Source organism: Parasteatoda tepidariorum, chromosome 11, assembly GCF_982258835.1.
Source record: "Parasteatoda tepidariorum strain Cologne lab strain chromosome 11, Ptep-v5.0, whole genome shotgun sequence".
Classification (NCBI taxonomy): domain Eukaryota; kingdom Metazoa; phylum Arthropoda; class Arachnida; order Araneae; family Theridiidae; genus Parasteatoda; species Parasteatoda tepidariorum.
This window is the reverse complement of record NC_141765.1, coordinates 51,446,081-51,470,332: the sequence shown is the minus strand read 5'-3', so window position 1 is coordinate 51,470,332 and position 24,252 is coordinate 51,446,081. Positions and strand designations below refer to the sequence as shown.

The 24,252-nt window shown below is 27.3% G+C and overlaps 1 protein-coding gene and 1 long non-coding RNA gene across 2 annotated transcripts in view; one reads left to right on the top strand and one right to left on the bottom strand.

Annotated features, from left to right (window-relative positions):
- The window catches only part of LOC147801805 (uncharacterized), a 202,127-nt gene that overhangs the window by 138,124 nt on the left and 39,751 nt on the right, over positions 1–24,252 (bottom strand). The gene's annotated exons all lie outside the window — the stretch shown is intronic.
- On the top strand, positions 708–24,078 carry LOC107455090 (CUE domain-containing protein 2-A). The gene is made up of 9 exons (XM_016072530.4): positions 708–959; positions 2,938–3,030; positions 5,984–6,127; positions 8,626–8,690; positions 13,744–13,922; positions 15,737–15,984; positions 16,751–16,811; positions 20,328–20,424; positions 21,881–24,078. The coding sequence occupies exons 2-9, from the start codon at positions 2,939–2,941 to the stop codon at positions 21,892–21,894; spliced, it is 900 nt and encodes a 299-aa protein (XP_015928016.1). The 5' UTR covers positions 708–959; position 2,938; the 3' UTR covers positions 21,895–24,078.

Genomic DNA, 24,252 nt, shown 5'->3' with positions numbered 1-24,252 from the left:
GTGTTAACAATTTAGCATTGTAAACACAAGTATTGTTAGCATTATAAACACAAGTAATAAGTAATCAAATACATTGTTTGCAAGAATCTCAAAACACAACGATGCCAAATGGCTTTAAAATACAACGGAAACAGTAACCCGGAAATTTAGGCGGTACCGAGCTTGCAGCGTTCCCTAGTGTAGAAAACACCATCCATTCCTCATTTTTATAAAGATATCTTTTTAAGTTAGCCTAATTAGAAAATATTCTAATGATTATAATATTAATATGATAATGCTGAAGTTTAAAGGCTGAAAAAAAGAACTCGGTACATGTGAAATACTGCAAAAGATATGATGCAATAATATGATGGCGCGTTTTTTCAATCTGCGGCGTAAAAATATATCGGAAGCAGTGACCCGGAAGTCTGGAAAGAGCAATTTTACCACTAGCGCCACCACCCTTAGCTTTACACGATCACCCATCCATACTCCTCAGAATATTCCTCATTTTTTTCACTTAGATTTGAATTTGTTTCTCCTGATTTTAGATGAATTTTTGCCTGTGCAGACATTAAAATAATTCATCAGTTGATAATAAACTGATATATAAAAACATTTCATAAATGAAATTTGAACACAGCTAACCGCATTTGCGCTGTAATCACGGAAAGCGCCATCTGCGGACGAAAAAGTTAAGCAGGTTAGTTAAAAATATTTTTTTAACTGCAACCTTTTATTTACATACAATCGAATTGCGGCTTGTTTCGTTTTGGAAATTTAAGTTTTGTTTACGATTGTTGAGCGACGTACTGGGATCAACATTATAGCTTATATCAATTTTCTGTTATTGCAATGCATGTAGATTGTAACTACTTAAAAAGAATAGAAATTCTTTAGTATAACAGGAACGATTAGCTTATTCTTTTTTTAAGAGATAGATTTTATTTTATTTTCTAATTTCATTTCTTACCTTTGGGGTAAGTTATACAGAATACTTATTATATCTAAATATTATTTCATAGTTACTTGCGATTTTCTCGAAGGCAAGGCTAATTCGATTTTATAGAAAGAAATAAGTTATATTTAAAGTAGTAAACTGTATTTGGACTGAAGAATATGAATATTTTATTCATTAAAGAATGCATTGGGATATTTCATATTATAGTATTATATGCTTGATAGATTTATATCATCTGATAATAAGTTAGATTAATTGTATAAAATTTTATAATTTTCTTAGACTTGACACTATAAAAAGACTTTTCGTGCCGAATAAAAGATTAAAAAAGAAATTGCTCTCATCTATCCTGTGTCCTTTTTGACGCAATAAATAGTTCATTACTTCTATTAATTGAGGCTCATTTAATTTCTCTGTGAATTGAAACCCAGACTTTTATAAAACTGAAGCATATTTTGTTGCTACACTGTTAAGTATAGAATAGTGTTATTTTACTGAGGATTCTTTTTAAAAATTGTAGCGAGATGGCTTATATTAGAAGAAAAATACCCATCTTTGCATTATAACGAAATTACCTTTAAAAAAAATAACGTAAATTAAGTGTCTAACAACTAATAATGAAAGCATTTCAAGCATACTGAAATATCATGTACTTAATTGAATTGCTCTTTGAACTGATGAAAAGTGATCTGTATCATAAAATTTGTTTCAGTGCTTCTGATATTTAAAAATAGTGTGTGTTCTCTTTTTTTTTTTTTTTTTTTTTAGGAATTGCATTACTGAATTATGCTTATAAGTTTATTTAAGCATTTTTTACTTCCTTATGCTATATAAACGTATTGCCTAAAAGAAAAAGAATATTTTCTGCTTTATCAAATATAATGCAATTAACTTTATGTAACGATTTTTTTATTAATTAGTTTGACTTCCTTAAGTTTATGAATGGGAACTAAAATTTAGTTTTATAAATAGCTTCTATTTCAATAGATTTTGAAACTTATTGTGACTGAAAAATAAAAAATGTGCTATAATATCTTAGGGCAAATTTCAAACCAAATACAGTGTTCTAGAGAAATATTAGACTGAGAATTTTCTGCAGGCCTGGGTTGGCATACGTAAAACAAATACTGTGAAATGACCCTTTACATATGTAACAAATCTGTTCTAACTCCTAAATATTTTATGTGATTAAGGCTTCTTTAATTCAGATATTAAATTAGTATTGAAATAATTAGACTAAAGAATTTTGTTAAGATTTCTTAAAATTAAGAATTTAAGTTTTCCCCTTCTTCTAAAATGGCTCTCAAACTTTTGAGGATCATTTTTCCTTCCTGTCATTTTGTCATATCCATAAGAACTGGGAAAATATTACAAATGGAAGTCATGTGAATAATGCATCATATAAAATATTTACTATGTTTCCAAACCTGGTATTTTATTTATAAGAGTATTCAAGGAAACTAAATCTAAATAATAGAGACACAGGTTTAACATATTTGGGAAAATTTTCTGTCTTAAAAACATGCAGGGTAATTCCTATTCTGTCTGTTAGGGTATACTACTTTTACTTTAACTTCAATTGGAAAAAGTTGTCCCGGAATTTTTTTTAGTCAGAGAAACAAAAGTTAGTACATAGAACTGAGAAAAATATGGATTAACCAGAGAATAATTATATTTGTCATCTATAATGAAGTTATGTGTTGACTTTGTTTTAAAACACTTAGAACATGGATACAAAAACTTTATTAACTGGGATAATAATGTCATTTAAGAGATTTATGTTGATAATAATGACGTTAAAATTAATCTTCTCAATTTTCTTCTAGTCGCACAGTTCTTTCTTTGACTCACTCTTTTAGTTTTTTTCACTCTGATTTTAGTTTGACAACATTATTTAAAATCCTTAAATTGTTTTAATCAAATTATTAAATTTGTATTGCAATTGTTTTTTTATTCTACTGGTATTGTAAATTTGCTAAAATTTATTAAATTTACAGTATGATGTTAAGTGAAACGACTCTCAAAGATGAATTTGTTAAAGCAGAGCTTAGTAAATTTGTCAAGACTCATATTGGTCTGGATGTATTAAGGTATACTTCTCATTTATTTGTTTATCTATTTATTTATTATTTATCTCTTATGATAATTTGTTATTGATTATAAAAAGATCTTTATCATATCAAAATATGTATAATTAATTTACTTTGGTGTTAGACATAAACTTTTTGGTGTCTGATGAACTCTTCAGGTTGGATATAACTTATAACAATTTTAAAATTGCTTAAACTTTTGTCTTAATACTATAAATATTTTTTCCCATTAAATAGCTTCTTTAAATTTAAATTGTCCTCTATTTCCTATTATATTAGGTGGATCAATGTGTTTTATAACATTTTCCATCTGGTAAAAGTTAATTGAAAAATCACTACTTTTAACTGTGTAGAGTATATTAACAGCAATGTTAATACAGCTCATATTTAAGCAACATTTCCTTAAGTCTAATAATTTTAAAAATCCTAAGATAGAAAAAATAATAATTGTTGCTAACTTTTTTTCTATTTTTTTATAAATAATATGGGGAAAAATGCTGAGAAGTTTCTAATTTTTAAATACAATAAAAAAATCTATTTAAAAATGTGTTAGTGTACAATTAAAGAAAAAAAAATTTCAATATTATCTAACAATTTTTTGTTCAAAATAAAAAAGATCCTTTCACACAGAGAAAATAAGTTTATTGCTTTATTTATCACCTGTATAAAATTAAATAATCCTTTTGTATAGTTTTTTACAGTTTATTGTATTTGATGCATCAAAGCAGACGATATTTATTAATATACCTTTTACATGTATTTAGCGGTGTATGTAGAGAGGCGCAAGTGAGGATATATGTCCTTGGTCCAGCATAAGAGAAACACCAAATTTTTAGAAATTAATTCAAAATAAAATTCAGAATACAATTTTTTTCCCTTTTAAATGCTCCCACTCCAGTTTCATTTACTAATTATAAGCCCTATAACTTACTTCAAATTTTTATTCCATTTACCTAAAAATTGAATTTTATATATATTATCATTGTAGTTTGCTTTGCATCTGGGTTTATTTTATCTTGAAAATTTGCCATACAGTTGGAATCAATAAACACTTATCATTTAATGAAAAACAATGAACATCTAAGTGTAATAAAAAAATTAGCAACATTTACTGTTCAATTTTAAACCAAATCAGATAAATGTTTTTACGTTTTCAAGTTACGTTGATTTATAGTTCTGAAATATTATTCATTGTAAAATTTACTTAATGAATTTCGATTTACAGAATCTGAACTTTTAGCAGTCCCAAAAAGCTCACTTAAGTGTGACATATCATCGATAAAATATGTCCGGTGGGGGCAAAAACTAAGTTTCTTCATAGCTCGGTAAGCCCTAACTATGCCTTTGCTTGTATTAGCAAGGTCTTGTACTTACTATGATAACACTTAACAAGCATTTATGCAAACCTAAGTATAAACATGTGCTTAAATTTAAGAATGGTTTCTGAATCTGGGCTTTAGTTGCTATTCTCAAAAAACCAATACAAACTAAAAATAAACAACTACTGAATATTCTAAAAAAAAGTTTTGCTCTAAATACGTACACTTTTCAAGCTCATCAAGGAAAAATAATTTGAAATATTCTAAATTGAGCTGTTTATCTAAAAAAAAAAAAATGCAATTGATTGTAATTTTATGTTCATAACATAAGCTGATTTTATTATGTTACTGAGGTGTAATACATTATTATTAATTAACTTAACTGCAAATAATATTTTGATGGCTTTATTCATATTTCACTTTATTTTATGAAGAAAAAGTGAAATGTGAATTGATGAAAACTAATATAATGAAAAGATTCCACTATTTATTCCATTTTCTATTATTAGTATGATTTTTTTTTCTTCAAATTACTAGTTGAGAATTAAAGATTAATGCATTCGGAATTTTGTTCAATCCTGCAAATACTTTGAAAGCCTCACCATGATGGAACTAAGTGGTATTTTGCATATACTTTTGAATTCTTTATAAGTAGTGGAGAACAAAATCACATTAAATCAAGTTTATTAATGTATGAATAATACATTACGTACTTAAATATTTTTACCACTAGAAAAATTAGCTCACTTGAAAGAGCAAGTTGGTATCTCTTATGCATATCCAATAAATAAAAGCATTTTGTAACTTTCTGATAATTTAGTAAAATTATAGGTTTTGAAAAAGAGATATTTCAAAATTTTACTTATTACCTACATATGCACTATTATTATAAATATTAATTTAAAATTGCATTTGTATGAGTCATTTGAACTCAAATTTTCTGAAAGTAAAAATCTTAACAAAAAGATTATGAGAGCTCTTTCTTGGAAATTTATACTTTCGTATGATGCTTATTTTACTGCTTGATAGAGAAAAGAAAAATAGAAATTTATATTATAACAAACAACCAAATGTATTGAAGAAAGTACTTTAAAAATTAACTAACTTTGCCATTGTAAAATGAAGTGCAAAATTTAATTATTCTACTAAGTTCAAATTTCTTTAAAAGATTTTATAACTAAAGAGTTTCTTTATAAATAATAAGTAAATGTGAAAATTATTCAAATAAACTTAAACATTATACTTTTTCAATATCTGTAATTTTTCAATGTATCAATCAATCATTATTTTATTTAATATATATGAAGCAATGAGTATCAAAACATGCTAAGCTGTTTAAAAAATAGACATAAAATTGAATTCTTCGAAGAATCAATGAGCCTCAGCATTTTAATGTTAAAATTAAAGCTCAAACTTTCATGGCAATATAGGAAATAATTATTTGCACATTAGAGTGAAATGTATTTTACTTGAAGCTTTTTGTTTTGACACGGTTTAATATCTTAGCCTCTTTTATGTCATTGGAATCTCATTTCTTGTTATTTACCTTTTAATTTTTCTAGTGACTGTATTTTAATATTGTACATTTTTTTTTTCTTCCCTTTTTTATCTTACATTCATACATGTTTTCATAGCTCCATTGATGAAATTGTGTTGAGCTATATTATTGGTATATTAGAATCATTAGATAGTGTAAGCTCCTCAGATGATGCTTTTGATGTGGAAGAATTTATAGAGATGATGTGTGCTTATATCCCAGCCTTCTCTGACATTCCCAGGCAAGTAAATAAATTTATTACTTCTAAGTCAGATCAATTCTCTTTTGAAGTCAATTCTCTTTTTTTTTCATAATTTTTTTTTCTGATCAATTTTTTATATTTTTTGTGAGATGGCAACTCTTGCTTTTCAGATCTTCGAAAAGTACAAGTAAAAATTTAGTTCCTTTTCTTCTATTTTAAAGCGTATTTTTTAAATAATTAAAAGGTGAGAAATAGATTATTTTAAAGTATGCTTGGTAGATTAATTTTTTTGTTGTTTTGTAATGGAAAACTTATCCTGCTCCAGAAAGGTGTTAGGTACTATGGAAAACTGAGGTGTTTTGGGTTAAAATTTTATTTTAAGGATAAAAACATTTTTTATTCGTATCTCTAGTTTTTTTTTTAAAAAAAAGAAGCTTCATAATTTAGATTTTATGATTTTATTTTTATCACTATTAAATTTTATTTACCTTTAATAACACTTATGAATTCTGTTTGAATTTTGTTAATTTTTTGTAAGCAAATATTCTAATAAACCTTGCTGAATGTTGAAATAATTATATAGGTCTAAGAGTCATTTGTGTAAGAGTTACAATTGATATACTTAGTGTATAGTGTATTAGTATTATTTTAATATATGAAATTCATTAAACATTTTCGAATAAAATAATGACATGATTAAAACTACATATTCTTCACTCTGGATAATCAGTAACAAGTTTAAATAAATTAAAGTGATTTTTTTAACAAGTTTGTAGTTGCTTTAGTTTTAAAATATTTCATTTATGAGGATGTTGAGTGAAGGCATGGAAAAAAGTGGAATGAACCCAGAGAAGGTTAGGCTTCATGTTTGATGAAAATATTCAATTATAACCTTTTACTAAGCAATGAGAACATAAATTCATATTCCTAATTTGATAAATTAGGTTATGCAAATTAATGAAAATGTCTTATGACTACGAATCTGAAGAGTTGTTTTATCAAGATTATGTTGACAACACAAATGTTGAGAGCTTTGTTTGAATATTCCATCATATTCATTGAACTGTGTGTCTACATAAGTCCAGTACAAAGCCTGTATTCCTCTATTTTTTAGCATTAACTAATAATAAAATTTTTTTTACTCTTGTTTGCTCTATAATAAGGTCACTTCATACAGTAGCACATCTATTGTTCTAGCAGTTTTGGAAGAGGTATTCTCATTTTATTGCTTCCAAATAAAATAATTTATAATAGGAACTGTAATATTGAGTACTGTACTTATTATTTACTTTTTTTTTCATTCCTCATTTCATTCTTTTGCAATTTTCTCAATGTCTCTGGAATTCTGAACAGGCACCAGTCTCCCTGTACTATATATTTATCTAAATACATTTTTTCTGGTTTATTACTTTATTGACATATATCATCAAACTAATATTTAATGCTACTGATAAATAAATCACACTTTAATCATAAATAAGAGATTAAATATTATACTGTTTTAATATCATTAAATCTATCTACTATTTTTGTATTGATTTTGTCTTGTCATGTTTGTTTGTGTTGTCTTGTTTGTGTTTAAACATAAACTTTGTTGTTTTAACGAGAGAAATTTCTTTTTGTTGTTACAAATAGTTTAGATTGAACAATTACTAAAATCTCTAGATATAACATGTATCCTGAAAAATTCTAATTGGCGATAATTTAACAACAATTTTCACCTTGTATTGACTTAATTCTTTTTACTCAAACAGTGTAAGAGAAGACATACACATTGAGAAATACTTACAGGGGTCTGTGCAGACATTTTGCGAACGGTCTGTTTTTGTAAAATTGTGAAAAATTTACTCGTAGTTTGTGAATATAAAATATACGATAAGTCGCATTCTTTCAACCAGGGTCCGCTTTTGTGAATTTGTGCAAATAAGGTCCGTTATTGCAAAAAAACTTTTTCAGGGAGTTTTTAAATTGTAAAGATATACAAGATTATGCTCAGCACTGTAAAATTATAATTAAAAAAATTAAATTTTAAAAAATAAACAGCAAATGCAGCTACTAAATTGGCGATGCAACATACAAATATTTGGTATTTAGCCTATACTGCTGAACGCAGAATATTCATTTCGGACAAATAAAAAAAGAAGCGTCTGTCAAAGACAAAATTCAGTTAGTTTACATCTGTCTTTCTTCCTCCCCCCTTCCTAGAAAGGGTTTATTCGATTAACAAAACAATAATGAAGATAAACAAATTTGTGAAGGATCCGATTCGAAGATAAAAACAGACCCTTCACAAAATATTTTAACTTAAAAATGGACCCTCGGCAAAATAATTTAAGTTAAAATATTTTGTGAAGGGTCAGTTTTTATGAAAAGATATTTTGTGAAGGGTCCGTTAAGGGACTCAAATTTCTTCTAAACAGACCCCTGACTTATGTTTGATTTAATGATTATCTTTAGGATAATTTTTGTTTAATTGATAATCCATTTTCTTGTTATAGAGGAATAATGATTAAATGAACTGTTCTTATTTTGTTTAGTTCTCATGTGTACGACTGGATGCTTAAACTTGCAAAATTACTAAAAGAAAAAGAAAAAAGAGAACGTAAGTTTTCTTTGACATTATATTTTTCTTTGTTTTGTGATTAATATAATTTGTGTTTTTGAAGTAGAAAAAGTTTTTCAAAACTTTATTAAAACTTGAATGTCCTCTTCATATTTAATGATAAAATTAGCAGTTTTGATTTATAATCGTTAAAAACAAAAAAAGCATATTCTAATTTTAATTGAGTTTTCTTCCTTTTTGTTTGAAAAATGTTCTGTTTGTTTATGATGTGCATTTTTTAATGTATCTTGTTAAAAAATATTTGCAGTTTGTTTTTCATTTGAATTTTTAAACAAAATGCCAAACTATTTTTTTTTATAAACTGTGAATTATGCTACCAATTTGATGCCGTCATTATGTAATTTAATTGCAACTAATTCATCTTGTTGGGTATTAACACTCAATAAGCTTTATACTATTCTCTGATTGTAAAATTTATCCTCTGATCGTAGCCCTTTTGGAGAAAAAAAAACCTGTTTATCATACAATTTTAAATATATATTCAAATTCAACCTAATATAAAGTTTACTGTTAATAAATTTGCTATTAAATATTTTATTAATTGAATTTGAAATCAGTTAGACTCACCAGTTTCTGTTTGCAATTTAGCTTTGATACTTTTGCATCTTTTTTAAATATAAGTATATTTATAGGATTAAAGATATGCTTTTAAAATAAATATAATGGGAATTTCTAAAAAGTTTTTTTTTATTTCCAATGGCAGACATGAAAGACAAATTTGTAGCTGAGAATAATGCAAAGAAAGAACACAAAACGAAAACAAGAGCTACAAAAAGAAAGAGTCTATAGGTCATTAATAATGCATCTCGCCCGCCAATAACGTTCCCACAAGGGCCCAGGAGGAAGTGCAAGGCAACGCCTCAGATGGTTAGAGTCCATTTCTTCTTGCAGGTTACATAATGGACAAAAGGGGCTTGAAAAGATTTTGATTCTGTACAGGTGCTTTGATAAACAGTCATGGCCAGTGGCAAGGCGAAAAAGGGCCACAGATTTTTCTCTTAGCCATGATGGAATATCTTTAATTCCTTCCAGCTAGTCCTTATCTTTTTTTGCTTCTTGCCTCAAATGTAGTTCGAAGAGAGATTTTTATTAGCCTCTTTGCGGTGTAGAAAGGAACTGGCTTAAGAGATATTTGTAGAATCTTGGCTGCTTTTTTGGCCACAAAATCTGCAGTTTCGTTACCTTGAAGTCCGCAGTGCGCTGGTACCCATTGCATGGCGAAATTTTTGTTGTGTTGGTCAAGCCTGTGAAGGGCTTAAGGACAATGTAAAATGTTGGCAGATGCGGGGGCTTCGGAGGAGGCAATAGCTTGGAGTGCGGCTCTGGAGTCAGAGAGGATAACTACGTTATTGAATTTCTCAAGATGATTCTGAAGTTGTGATAGAGCAACGCTTATTGCCGATACTTTTGCATCGAAGGCTGTTCTAGACGAACCGATCGGGGTGTAAAATGAAAAAAGGTTGCAGGAAACTCCGGCTCCTGCATTAGTGCGATCAGCCAATCTTGAACCGTCAGTGAATATATGTCGTCATTCGTGCTCCAGGTACAGTAAGTGTAAAGTCTCCAGGGTGATAGATTTTAAGACTTGGTCATTTGTGTCTCTCTTGGAAACATCTTGACATAGGTTTCAACTCAGTGAGTATCTCTCTTTTTCGATAGGGCACTATGATCTAATAAGGTCTTCTGTCTTCCAAGTGATATTTAGTTGGTCTTTAATTTCAACGACTCTTTGGAGGAGGCCATTCTGGGTCTTCAGCATTATACTTCTATAAAGTATAATGCTGAAAGTTTTTTAAAAAATTAACATTAGTAGCAAACATAAGCATTAGTAAATTTTCTAATTGCATGTTTAGCATGGTAATCATACAAATACTTTTTAGTAAATAAATTTAAAACAGACAGAAAAAAATTGGATTAAAAGTTAAAAAAATGTACTGTCTACACTTATCATTATGATCATCACCCCCCCCCCTTATTGCTACTCTTCCATCATAACGACCACTACCTGAAGTTCTATTTGCTATTCCATATTCAAGATGTTTTAACACCCTTTATTTAGAATGTCAGAGCTAAACAGTTTATTACAATAAAGCAATCAAAAAAATTTTTTTATTTCTAGAAAATTACTCCTAAAATGGATATTAAACATTTTTGCACTTTCAAAGCAAATATTTTTTTCATTATCATATTTAAATCACTATTTCTTATGATGTTACCACTCAAAAAAACAGATTAAGTTTTATATGAGTGAAGAAAAAATGCCCGGATCATCTGTTCTTATACTAGGTAGTCCTTGGCATAATCTATGATCAAAGAGATGGTAATTGTTGGAAGGGATGCTCATCCCCTAGAGCAGGGATGGAAAACCAATGGCACGCCACATAATATTTTGGGCACGCCACCGATCACGAAGTTCACTGTGAAGCAATTTACCAATTAAATTAAAATTCACAAAAACAAACATAAAAAAATAAACAATTATTAACAAAAAAATTACAATTAATTACCATAAAAAACAAGCTAACAATAAATAACTAGCAATAAATAACTAGCAAAAAAAAAATTAACAGACCAGCTTAAAATAACATCTTACAACCTAATATAAGTTATTTGTCATCTAATCTGCAACAATAGAAGTCACACTGATGTTACTTTAAGTTGAATTACGCGTAACTGAGACATTGCGAAATGTATTCTTTTTCATAGTAAATAAAGAGTTTTGAGTTGTTAGTATTTAGTGTTATTATTTTCCCAATAATCACGAAGTCGTTTGACGGCACGTCTATGACCAAACAAAACAATTTTTTAGAAAAAATGGCACGTTGGTGCATAAAGGCTCGCCACCCCTGCCCTAGAGTAATGGGGACATCTCTCTAAAATTTTTTAAAAAAGACTTAAAAACCCCTCAAATATAATTTTTATTTAAACAGCAGCAATATTTAGCTACATCTGAATACAATGCATATTCCTTGATAACTTCACTGTTAGTAAGATTTTTTATGGCATAATTTTCAGAAGACAGAATTAACATTGTGAGAAGGAATCACAAAAAATGTAATAAAAATAGTCAGAAAAAAGCACTGGAAAAAATTCTCTGGAATGAAAAAATAGTTTGGGTTGTAATGAAAGCTGACTGAAAAAGGCTTTTGGTGAGATAGGTTGTGTGTATTAAATCCTGCATTTTAGATAGGTCAATCGTCAAAGATAATAAAAGAAAAATGAGAAATTCAAACATAACTTTAATAACATTTTAACAATTAAATTAAAAGTATCCAGATTATAATCAAAGACGTAGAACATAAGAATATGTGTAAAGTAAAGTGCAAAGAGAGAAAGAATTTTACGATGGTATATATACATTTCATTCACTTGAAGTTCAGTTTAGTTCATTATACATCACGAAGATTAAAGAGAATACATCGAAGATACATTGAAGTTTACTGGTTCGCTAGGTCACTAACTTTAGTACTTGAACCTAGTATGTTGATTACACCTCCGACTTCTACTTCTTTAGTAATAGTTGCTTTAAAATTAACTGAATTTATAACAGATTCCATTTGAGCTACTAATTTAATCTACATAAGTGTTTATTTGAATGTAATTATATCTTTTTGAAATTTACTGAAAAGGAAATTTTAAATTTTATATTTTTTTTATATCATATATCTTCTATGACATTATCATATTTAATGTGACAACTAGCAATAATCTCTTAAAGAGCTGATCTTGTGATAAATTGAAAAACATTAACAAAGATGATAAAGTGTTCCAAAGCCGAACAAAATGAGTTTTTTTTTAAATCTTGGGGGAATTATCAAAATGAATTTCATTGAAAAGAGTAGAAAAATAAACTTAGTAAGTTTATAATTGCAAAACTAATTTAATATTTATAAAATGAACAAGATCTTTTTATCTTCAAATGAAAGAGTAAGGGGTTGCAATTGCAATTTTACTACAAGTTTTTCATTTGCATCAAAAAAGTTAATGAAGGTAAAAAAATAAATAAAATAAAAATATCCAAAACTGAAATGGTAAAGGTTATTAAAAGCAAATATAATTTTAAAAAATATTTTTGATAAAAGAAGTATCATTTTTAAACTATCTGGCCTAAATCATTTGTCAGAGCAGAATTTATAGACATTTAAAAGAATAGGACACTTTTCATTTATTACGTCCAACTCTGATAAAATAGTTAACAATTGAAAATGTTTTAAGAAGCACATTTTTTATTCATATTTTAACTCCACTTCCGTTTGTACTATTGATTGTAGATGGGTACTGGAGCAATCCCCACTTCTTTCAGCTTCAAAAGTTGTAATTCAAGAAAAAATTTGAAGGAAATAATTATTTTATAAATGAGATTTGTATGGGAGATGAATGTTTTCTAAATTGACTTTCTTAGAGCAATAGAACAAGTATGCAATAGTGAAGCCAATGATTTAAGATGGAATTTTGAAATTGCTGCCATCTATCTAGTTAAAGAAGTTTGATAGCTGACCAGATGATCGAGTGGTTAGCGTGCCTGACTGCGAAGCCAGTGGTTGCGGGTTCGAATCCCGTTCATTGCATGGATGCTTCTCTCTGTGTGTTCTCTATTTTGTGATGTGTGAATGTGGCCCACCCTACTAAACGGGTATTTGTGGCAGTGTGGCGTGGGTAATGTTGCTCGCCTCCGTGACTTAGGTTCATAGGTGCCCACTGGGTAACGTTAAATGAGTAACTCTTCCGCATCTTCCTAGACGAAGAATGTAAAAAGTTCAGTGCCTGCCGTTAGGGAAAAAAAAGAAGTGACTGTACATTATCAACTGTTTAAGCATGAATAATGTCTTCATTTATTTATTATATATGTTTTATCAAAACCATGATATGTTAAAATTATTTTCTAGCTATTTTAGTTAGTCTTATATAGTTTCATCAATGTTTGAAAATGTTACACTATATTATTACTCTAAAGAAAACTGACTGTTTTAAAAGAACTCCATGTAATTGTTTTGTAAACTTGCAATAATGTATTTATTTTTCTTTTTTTTAGACAAAAATAATTCTTTGGAAACAATTTTCCTCAAAACAACTGAGCTGAGTACATCTGTTTCAAAATGTAAATGTGGTGTTGTAAATTGTCTTCATCCTACTCGTTCACGTAGAAGATCTTATCACAGCTCCCATAGTTGTAGTTCCAGTCAATCAGAAGATGAGGAAAAATGTATCACTGTAAGTGGTACTTGTATTTTATGTGTTGAGTAATCTTTGTAAATTTGTATACAATATATAGGAAATGTTTTGTTCTCTTATAGTCATGACAATTCAAAAAGGAATAAAGAAGTTTACAAAGTAACCAAAATTGTATTTTATTAAAAAAAATTTTAAAAAACTTTCTAATTTTTTCTTATAAAACATAAATTAAGTGTTAAAAGCTAATTTCATAAAGAAAATGTGAGTTGGAGCATGTATTAAAAGAAATGAATTATGAAATACTAATTATTATTTTAAATTTATGAGCAATATTTCTCTATGTAATCTATTAAAAATATATGTATGCCTCTGATCACAATTTAATCATTAACACTAATTTAGTTTTTTTCATCACTTAATAGCTTTTAGTAATGACAAATAAACATTACATGCATTACTTTTTATATTCTTTCTTTAAAAAAATTTGAAAGCAATTTTTCCAGATTCTTACTTATAGAAATTTGTTTTTGGTGAAAATTATTTAAATCATAATTCTTTCGAACTATATTATAACTTTTTTTTGATAATTTGTAAACTTCTTATTCAAAAGAAAAAACTTGAAAGGCAAAGGACTGAAATGCTGTCTTTTAAAACCATTTATTATATTAAGACATTACTCTGAAGCTATTAAACAGATTTTTTTTTCAAGAAGGGAGTAGAATGAAGAATTCAGTAAGTAAGGTTTGTTAAGTACCTAAAAAACATAGCTTATGAAGAAATTTGGTTGTAAGAAGGATATGATTTGTTTTTTTTTATGTAAAATCTTGATTCGTATAATGATGGTCTTTTTTTAAGAAAAAAATAAATAAAAATGGACTCAATTTTGTTCACCAAAAAAAAAGAATCCAATATAATTTTTATGTTCTCTAGTAATGTACTTGATTATGTGTATATGGAATTAAGTAATTTTTGCTAAAAGTGTGAATCTTCTACTTCTCCTTGTAGTCCCTAATGGTCATTTTCATTTATGGTAATTGTAAACCAGGGTTGGGATTTCTTTTAGAAGACGTGATAAAAACAAAAATTAACCAATTGTTTAGCAATAACTATTAAAATAATAGTTCAAATTTACATCTAATAAAATTTAATATAAAACTGGAAAGTTTTTAAAAAAAATTCTAATTTATTAATAAATTGTTTTCGTGTTTTAATTTTATAAAGAATTTTAAAAATCTATGTAACCTATAATATTTATTGAATTCTTCCTTATCTATCCTTATTTTGGTAAATAAATAAAAATATTTACACTTATATCTAGATAAATTATCTGTGCTGTGTGTAATTATTTTTATTTTATTGAATTAATAGTAAATATTCTTTATTGAATTAATATAAATATTTAATAAAATATTCTACTGAATATTTTATTGAGAGATAGAACTATTTAAAAAAATATTACTTTGCTAAAAAAAATTTCCCCTGTTTAATTTTTATTACAATTCGTATTACCAATGTTTTTTTCAGTAATTTTAGATATTAATTGCTTTTAATTAATCTTCTTTCTCTAAAAAAATCATTTAGCAATAAAATATCTTTGACTAATTTTTCTCCTTTAAAGTTATTCTTGTAAATCCTAAACAGATAGTGGTTTAACATGACAAATTTTAAAAGAAGAAAATAGACATTCTTTTTGTCAAATAACCTAAAATTTCACAAAATAAAATGAATTGGGATCATAAGTTAAATTATGTTTTGACTTCTACAATGATCCATTTCTTTATATTATCAATGTACTTTGCTATAGTATAACTTAAATAATTTTATTTCACTAAATTAAATTTAATATTTTTCAGGTAAGTGGATATGAAAATGAAGATTTAGAAACACTTACTGAAATGTTTCCCCATCTGCACATACTTGAAGCTAAGCAATTTCTGAACATGTCAGCAGGTAGTTGTGAGAAAGCAGCACAGTTAATTCTTCAGAAACAAGAAGTTGGGGAAGATATAGATACACACATAATTTCAAAGAGTGCTACTCTTAATCCTCATAAAGAAAAATTTGTCGAAGATAAGCAGCTTAGGGAACAAATATTAAAGCGGTAATTATTGTTCTCTCTTAATTCGTTAACTCAATTTTCAAATTGTAAACTGTTTAGTTGTCAAAAAATAACATAACTCTCAACCAGCAATTCAACTGTCTGACATTCTTCAACCACCACATATAAATCAGATGTATAGAAGATTGAACAGACAAATGATCATGTTCTTAATTATGATAAAAGTTTCCTAAAAATCTTTTTGTTTTGAAATATTTGCTTTAGTCCACTACCACTGGAAGAAATATTTTATTAAAACCACAAATGTTGAAAGATTTACATCAATCAATTTTTTGACGATCAGCTTAATCTTTGAATTTATTGAGATTATTATAACATCCCGAACTCAAGCAATATTGTTAATTTAAATTTATTTTTCTCAAATATTGAAATATCAAAATGAGTAGTGATATCAAAATGTGTAATTTCTTTGCCCAGTTTTGGTCTAAGGATATTTTTACTGTAATTAATGGTCTAGTATTCAAAATATTTTACACAATGCTTTTTGCTGAAACCTGTTTTATAATGTTTTTTTTTTTTTTTTTAGTTAATGGGGGGCACTTGGGTCTATTTCCCATTGACCTCAGAAGTGCCAGAATTGCTACTCTCTTATCGTTACCCAGTGAGCACCTATAGCTAAGCCACGGTGGTGGAGTAGCGTCGCCCATTGAATTAATATAAACATTTTTGAATTAATATAAATATTTTTATTGAATTAATATAAATATTTAATATGTTTTATAATGTTAATAAATAATTTTTCCTTCAGATATGCTTACATTGATGAAGATGATGATGCTCGAGAACACAAACCAGTGGCCCCAAAAAATGTAAGATCTACTTAATGAAAACTAATATGCATATATATATTTGTATTCACATAATTATTATCATAACTGATTTATCTAGGTAGACATACAAAATATAATTTGTCAAATTGCTTAGTTTCAAATTAAGTGTCTTTCATACACAATTTTTGCTCGGTCTTTTTACTGACTACCCTGCAATTATGTATGAAAGCGCCATTATGTATAAAAATGGTATTATATATGGTATTTCTCCCAGAGACTGCCCGACATAAAGAAAAGCTTCCTGGGAGATCACTCTTTTAATAGTTGAATTGCTTGTAAATTTAATCATTTATGAGGTCTATCTTAGGTTGTGAAAGATTTACCTTTCTAGAATGAATACATGATACATGACTGAGTTGCCCAATTACTTTTTTTTAAATTTGTTTTAGTGTCACATTTTTTAGCTGCAATTTGTCATGGCATCAAGAGAGACTGGCAACCTATTTGAAAATATTGGAAATTTTTTTTTCTCTTTATTGATGTGATATGGTTTATCCTGATTTCTAGAATAAATATTTAAAGTGTTCATTATAATATTAAAAATAAAAAAAGAAGCCTTTGAATTTGTGCAGTAAACGTTTTTCAAATTGCAGAGTTTTGTGGAATTTTGTAGAGAGAAATAAATCTAGAGTTTTAATCTTACAAGGGACACTTTAAAAATTACTTTTAGAAATTTGCTGTGGGAATTTGATATTTTTCAGTAGTAAATTACTTTAGAAAGTGTAATTTAAAATGGATATTTATTAACTGTAATTTATTTTTTTTTTATTTATTATTATTTTTTTTTTATTTTTGCAAATGACAATGTTGAGTTTATTATAGGTGTGATGCACATAGTTCAATAGATTTCCTACTTGCACGTGTTTTATTTCAAAAGCATGAAAATAAATTATGACCAAGATAAAACACTATCTGAGAGGAATATGAAAAGTTCATTTTTTTGTGAGCGGGATTATCTTACTCAAATCAAAACCTCGGACGCTTATATTAATTGGTACATTACTTTATTATTTTTTTCTAAAATGATAAATAAGACACTGTACATAACTAGCATGACCACATTAAAACTTACTCAAACTCAGAATGACCATGGTTATGAGACAATTACATATGTCAGGATAATAACAAGCAGTAAGCAACAGCATTGAATTAAAACGTACAGCTCTATTTAAGCTCTTACATAATTTTCATAATGTTGATGCCAGTACACCGTGGCAAAAAGTAAACTATTATGATTACATCTGATTTCTCCAACCATACAAATCTCTAACCATTGCATAAAAAGACATGGTATAACTACATTCCCAACATTTGTAACCCCACTTCTTAGTGGCCGACCTTGTGTTTTCCCAAACAGGTGCAAATAAAAACCTCAAATGTAAACAAAACATAGGAAATTGCCTTGTAACATACATCTGTTTATCAGCAGAGTTTGCATTGATCAGCTGAACATTACTTGGGTTAGTTGATTAAACTTTTTTATAAGTATGAAATCAGTGGGAAAAAAATGTTTCCTATCTTAGCACTATTGAAACCTGCATTTTTAAGATTTTCCATTTGTAACAATCTTTAAAAGAGTTCCATACACTTAGCATTTTAGCTGAAATTTTGTCACAAGATTGTAGAATTGGACACTTTTAAATATTTTTTGCAGAAATTTTCCCTGTGAAATCTATATTTTTAAGACATAAATTAAGGTTACACAAATTTTCTGAGTGATGAGTCACTTGGAGTACTTTAAACCTTTCGATGGAATTATGGTAATTTTTATAAAAACATTCATGTTCCAGGCACTAATCTTCTCTATCTGTCAACTTAGAAGCATTTAATTTTTAAAATTTAATCACTAACTAAAAATTAAAAGTCATTCAAATCTGAAGAATGCGAAAGTCATACTTTTCTTTAAAAAAATATTGAGAGAGAGATGTTATGAAATAAAATGTAAACATTGGTAAAGAGTAATCATATCTCATAATATAATGCACAATTTAATTTTAAAATAAGTTCTAACAATTAAAAACATATTTATGGAATAAAAGTAAACAAATTAAAATATTTAATTAAGTAATATAAAGGCAAATTAAGCACTTAAAGAAAATTTAAAGGATTTCAATAAAAACATACCCATTATAACTCAAAATAAGATTTAACATTTAGTTGATAATGAACTCTGACTTAAGGATATTTACGTTTAGTTAATAGAAAGTTATAGGACTTAAATATTATAGTGATTTCAAAAAAAGAAAGTAAATAATTCAAAATTTGATACAAATAGAAACAATTCGATCCGCGAACAGCTTAAAATTCACTTCACTAAAGGAATGATGTAACAATATATTAAAATATGGAAATTTTGATAATCCTGTGGAAATGGAAGGCAATAATTACCAAAAAAAGTTATCACAAAATCACGTAGGTATAAGATAGGATCGCCACAAATTGTGTAGGTCTAAGTGTAATTACCTCAATGTGGTGATTCAAGATTCTTTTGTTGTAATTGTCACGTTTGATTGGATTTTATGTCAATTCTAAAAAGTATTAATAAATATTTTCTTTCATCGATAAAAATTAACTGTATCACATCATATTTTATCAAGATATGATAGTTAAAGTTGAGAACATTTTTAAGTCTAATATTTTTTTAAAGATTTGTGATTTCAGTATTTTATTTTATTTGTTTATTAATACAAAAAAAAATATAATTTAAGTAATGAAATTTTTTTACAATGATTGTGCATTTCTCATTAAAGGCACAACATCTTGAAGTTTTCTCAAAGTTGTATATCCTGCTTTTAAAACGTTGCTTTAAAAAACCTGTTATTGCATGTAAACATGAAGTGTACTTGCTCTAAATCTCTGAATAGTGAGCTCAAAGGAAGAAAAAAAATCCATTATGAAGTTTATCCTTCTGCATAATACTTCAATTTGTTGTTTTTTTTTCTGAAAATTTTTTTGCAAATCTTATTAACAATATCCAGGTGTCAGCTGCAAACTGAAGTCGTGCATCCTTAACAGAAATATTTGCTCTGTGTAACAATTTTTATCATGCCAAGCACAATTCATTTGAGATATTCTTTAAAAAATTGGTGCAGAAGGAAGAACTTTACAGCAGCTAAAGTTGTTAAGTTAAAAAAGCTACTTAAATATTTATTTTTGCAAATTCGTACAGTGAAACCTTTATTAAATATTTTGTGTTATTCTCGTATTACATCATGATGTTTAGTAAAACAAGCAAGTTTTCTAAATGAATCTTGTTTTAGTAAATAGTGTATTGTTTTGAACAACCACTACTTGTGTTTTAATGTATTTATATCAGTAAATTATAATTGTAATTTATGAAAAAAACAAAAAGGTCAATTTTGGCAAATCAGCCATATTTTTTTCTTTTAACAAGAGCATCTCTTTTAAGACCTCAGTGTTTTAATATTATCTAAATATGCATTGTATTTTTAATAGTAAATTTTAATTTGATAGTTTAAATTTCTAACTTCATAGGAACCAAAAAAGCTTATTCGCTATCGTGATAATAAAATTGTAAGCATCAAAGGTGAGCGATATTCTGAAATAAGAAAAAAGAAAGAAGCAGAGTCAGGTATGTTATTTATTAATTCGTAGAATTAATTCAAGAATGTATTTTAGCCTTAGGTCTCCCATAGGTATTTCTTATTCCATAAAAAGTTTGGAATATCATACCTTCTGTTTGAATATAATTTTATATACTTGAAATAGTTTCAATAACAGTGAAATATAATTTATATGATCACAAATTTAAGGTAAACCTTTTACTAAAAGGGCTTAACTTCCTCGAAATTTGTTACGTGCTGTTTGTGTTTACAAAGCTTGAAAATTGATTAATACTAATGAGGCTTAGAAACTAATGTTTTGAAAAGTTGAAATGGTTTTAAAATGACTCTTTGAAGCTCTTGCAGTATGCATTTACAGCATGTATATGAAATTTGGAAATGATTTAAAAAAAAGGCTTTCACTCACAAAGCAAGTAGTTTCAGACATTATAAGACATGTTTCCTATTGAACTCAAAACAAGAATTACTAGTGATCCTGACTACAAAAAAAAACTGACCCAAAAATACAGAAATGACCTTTGTGTTTATCATGGCAAAATAGTTAAAAATGTTGCAAATTTCATTAATATATATTAAAGTAGGGAAGGATTTTTGCTCTGAGTTCGAAATAGTCACATACCAATAAAACAATTAAGATTGTTCTGCTTTTAAAATCTAACCATTTTATGATCTTCAGGCTTTTCCCAAACTTTAAGCTTGTGACTTTTTGATTAAAATGACTGATTTTTCCTTTGTCACTTTACTAAGAAATAATATAATTAAGATAGTTTTTATATTTAGCTCAAGCAATAAATATTTTGAACTATTTAGCTGAGAATGGTAATATTTGGAAAGCTGAAATTATGCTAGTATAACACTGATTGTATTAATTTTTTGAGCATGCAATGCCATTTGAATTTGGAACAGTATTTACAGCTTCCGGTTCTTGTTACAAATTCAACCAATCATGAAAAGTTGAAAGTTACTCCAGGTGAACGTATAAAGTTATCATGATGCAAAATAGAATATTTAATAATAGAAAAAAAAATATTACAATTTTAACACCAAATCAAAAATATCAAGCACTAAAACTGACTGAAATTTACCATTGCCACTTAATATTATTTTTCTTTATGACCTGAATTTAACAGCATTATAATGCAAATTTTCAAAATTAACGCTAAACTAGCTACAGTTTTATTTCTATAATTGTTGCTGGCTTTTCTTTGCTTTATTTTTCCTGTTGGTCCAATAATAACCTTGTTTAAAGACACAGGTATTTTTTTTAATCTTTTAAAGACTTGCAATACTGTTGAAAACTATTATTTAAATATTAAACTATTTATCATAAATTATTTCTTTTTCACAAAAGAAAAAATACAAAATCATTTGGAGCAAAAATAATTGTTTAACACTTTCATTTGTGTACTCTATATTTCCCTCTCTCTCTTCTTTAGTAGATTCTATAAAAAGTATTCTTTTTAGGTGAGCCTAAATGAAATATTTCAAGATTGTGAAAGTTATCTCTTCATTGAAAGAAATATGTCCATATATTTTTCATATTTTTGTGAACTGTCTCAGTCTAAAAATGTCTTAATACAGTATGACAAGTGAGAACTTTTTTGCACACTTCTGAATTTTCAATTGTTAAAATGTGATTAGTATAGCTAAATGATGTTTTGCTGAGTTGATGGGATAGGTGAATGATTTTAAGTTTTTGGATGTATTTAAAGTACATTTACACCTGTTTTACATAATCATGTCATTAAAAATGAAGTAAACTAATATACCTCGAAAAATTTATTAAGATCATTTTAACATCATTCATCCTAGTGAAGGCTTCTTAGCTCACTTGCCTGTTAATTTAATGATATAACATTATAATAATGTGTTTAGTGTATTATGTTACACAGGTATTCACCAGTATGTGTTATTGCCAACTAATCCATGGACATGAGTTAATCTAGGATTATATAGGATGTTATTCTCCAGCCAAAATTTCGCCAAAACCAAAATTTTTATAGTTCAATCTGACCCTCTAGATATTCTGCCTCTTTTGAGGATTTGGGATAATACTCATAAAATTGATATTGACAGCATAAATAAAATGAAATAAAATTAATTTAAAAAAATTAATGAATTTGAATTCTGTTTATTATATGAAGAAAAAATTTGTTAAAAAAACATGATTAAAAAATATGAGTAAGAATACTGGTAAAAAAGCAGGGGGGAAAATGTTTTGAATAATAAACATAAATAATAAACTGAAAGTTATTTTTTAAATTAATTTAAGCAAAATTTCTATTTTTTTAATATAGATTTCAATGCTGGTTTTAAACATAGTGTTATTTTTTAATAAAAACTTATGTTTGGTAACTTATGATAGATATTTAAAACAAAATTGGCTAAACGTGATTCAAATTGAATTAAAATTTAAAGTTTCATGATTTATTCATATAGTAATGATAACTCAAATTTTAAATTAAGCTGAAATATTAATATTAAACATACAATTAATGAATTCAAATTATGTTTAATTTCATTTTTTTGATGTCATTCAATTATATGGATTCAGCAGCCAAGCTTGCCCATGACCCCTGTTTTTAATTATTAAAATGAACATTTGTTACTTTCCATGCAAATATGGATTCATAAGTATGAGGTTACTCAAAAGCTCTGTCTTATGATTGCTAAAAGTAAATTTTTGGAACATAATCGTGACTGTGATGTTAATTGTTTACAATATCTTTAATCAAACCCTACGACCACTATTAGCGAACTTAGTATGTATAATAAAAAGGTCATATGGTGTTGCCTCTTATAGTCAGCAGCTTTGTTACATTTCCAGTAAGTAGACAAAGTTCTTAGAATTGTGAAATCCTATATCGGAGAGGGTTAGGAAATCAAGAGAGTTAATCAACAGGTAACTCTTATCCATGGATTTCCTGACGTGAATCCTTTGAGACGAATACAGTGATTCACTGCATTATTTTTTTTAAAGAAATTCTAGTTCTTTTAAGTAAGATTACATTAGTAATTTAGAAAGAACAAGTTTAAATAATGTTGATTTTAAGATCATTGTATAAATAAACTGGTGCAATATATTATGTATTATAGCTGTTTTTGCCCTTTTTATTCAAAATATATTTTTTTGATCGGATAAATTTCAAATAATTTGTAAAATATCCCTAGCTGTATAGATTTACTTTATTATAATTATTGACATTTAATGCTGTTTAACTACCTAAACTTTTTTTTTACTCCACATTAGGGTTGAGCAATTGTCAGAAAAATTGAGTTATTTCTGATCCAGGGTGCGTAGCATTTTTAAAAAATGCTTAAAGGTGCTTATTTTTTATTTTCGTTTTTTAAAAGCAGTCATTGGTGTTTGTAAAAAGTGCTTAATTTTTCCTCCCAAAATTAGTTTTCTTTTTCCCAATTTTCTTTACCTCATATTACACAAAAAAAATGGTTTTCACAATTCATTCATACATAATTTGAATCAACAATCCGTAGCATATGAAAGCGCTAATCATATTACATGTTTGATGAATTATTTTCAGGTCCACATGAGCGTTTTTGGTAGGAAGGATTCTTGCACTCTCACGTGCAATTCTTCTGCATTTTGTGAGAGAGTCTTCATTATAGGCTACATTAAACCCCTCTGAAATCAAACCAAAAAATCTCTTAAATTTTTGTTGATTATGAGAATCAATTTTTTTTCGCACGTAGCCAGAGAAAGTTTTATTTATCTTTTTCATTTCATCTCTGGAGAAGCGCTATCAGCATTGCCACTGACAAACCAATGATGCTTTCTCAGTGTTCTATTTATAAATCAGTATCATAAACCTTGAACT

Coding starts and splice junctions, on each gene's coding strand:
- LOC107455090 (XM_016072530.4), top strand. CDS start 2,939: ATGATGTTAAGTGAAACGACTCTCAAAGATGAATTTGTTAAAGCAGAG. Junction 3,031..5,983: donor ATTGGTCTGGATGTATTAAG/GTATACTTCTCA, acceptor ATGTTTTCATAG/CTCCATTGATGAAATTGTGT. Junction 15,985..16,750: donor AGGGAACAAATATTAAAGCG/GTAATTATTGTT, acceptor TTTTTCCTTCAG/ATATGCTTACATTGATGAAG.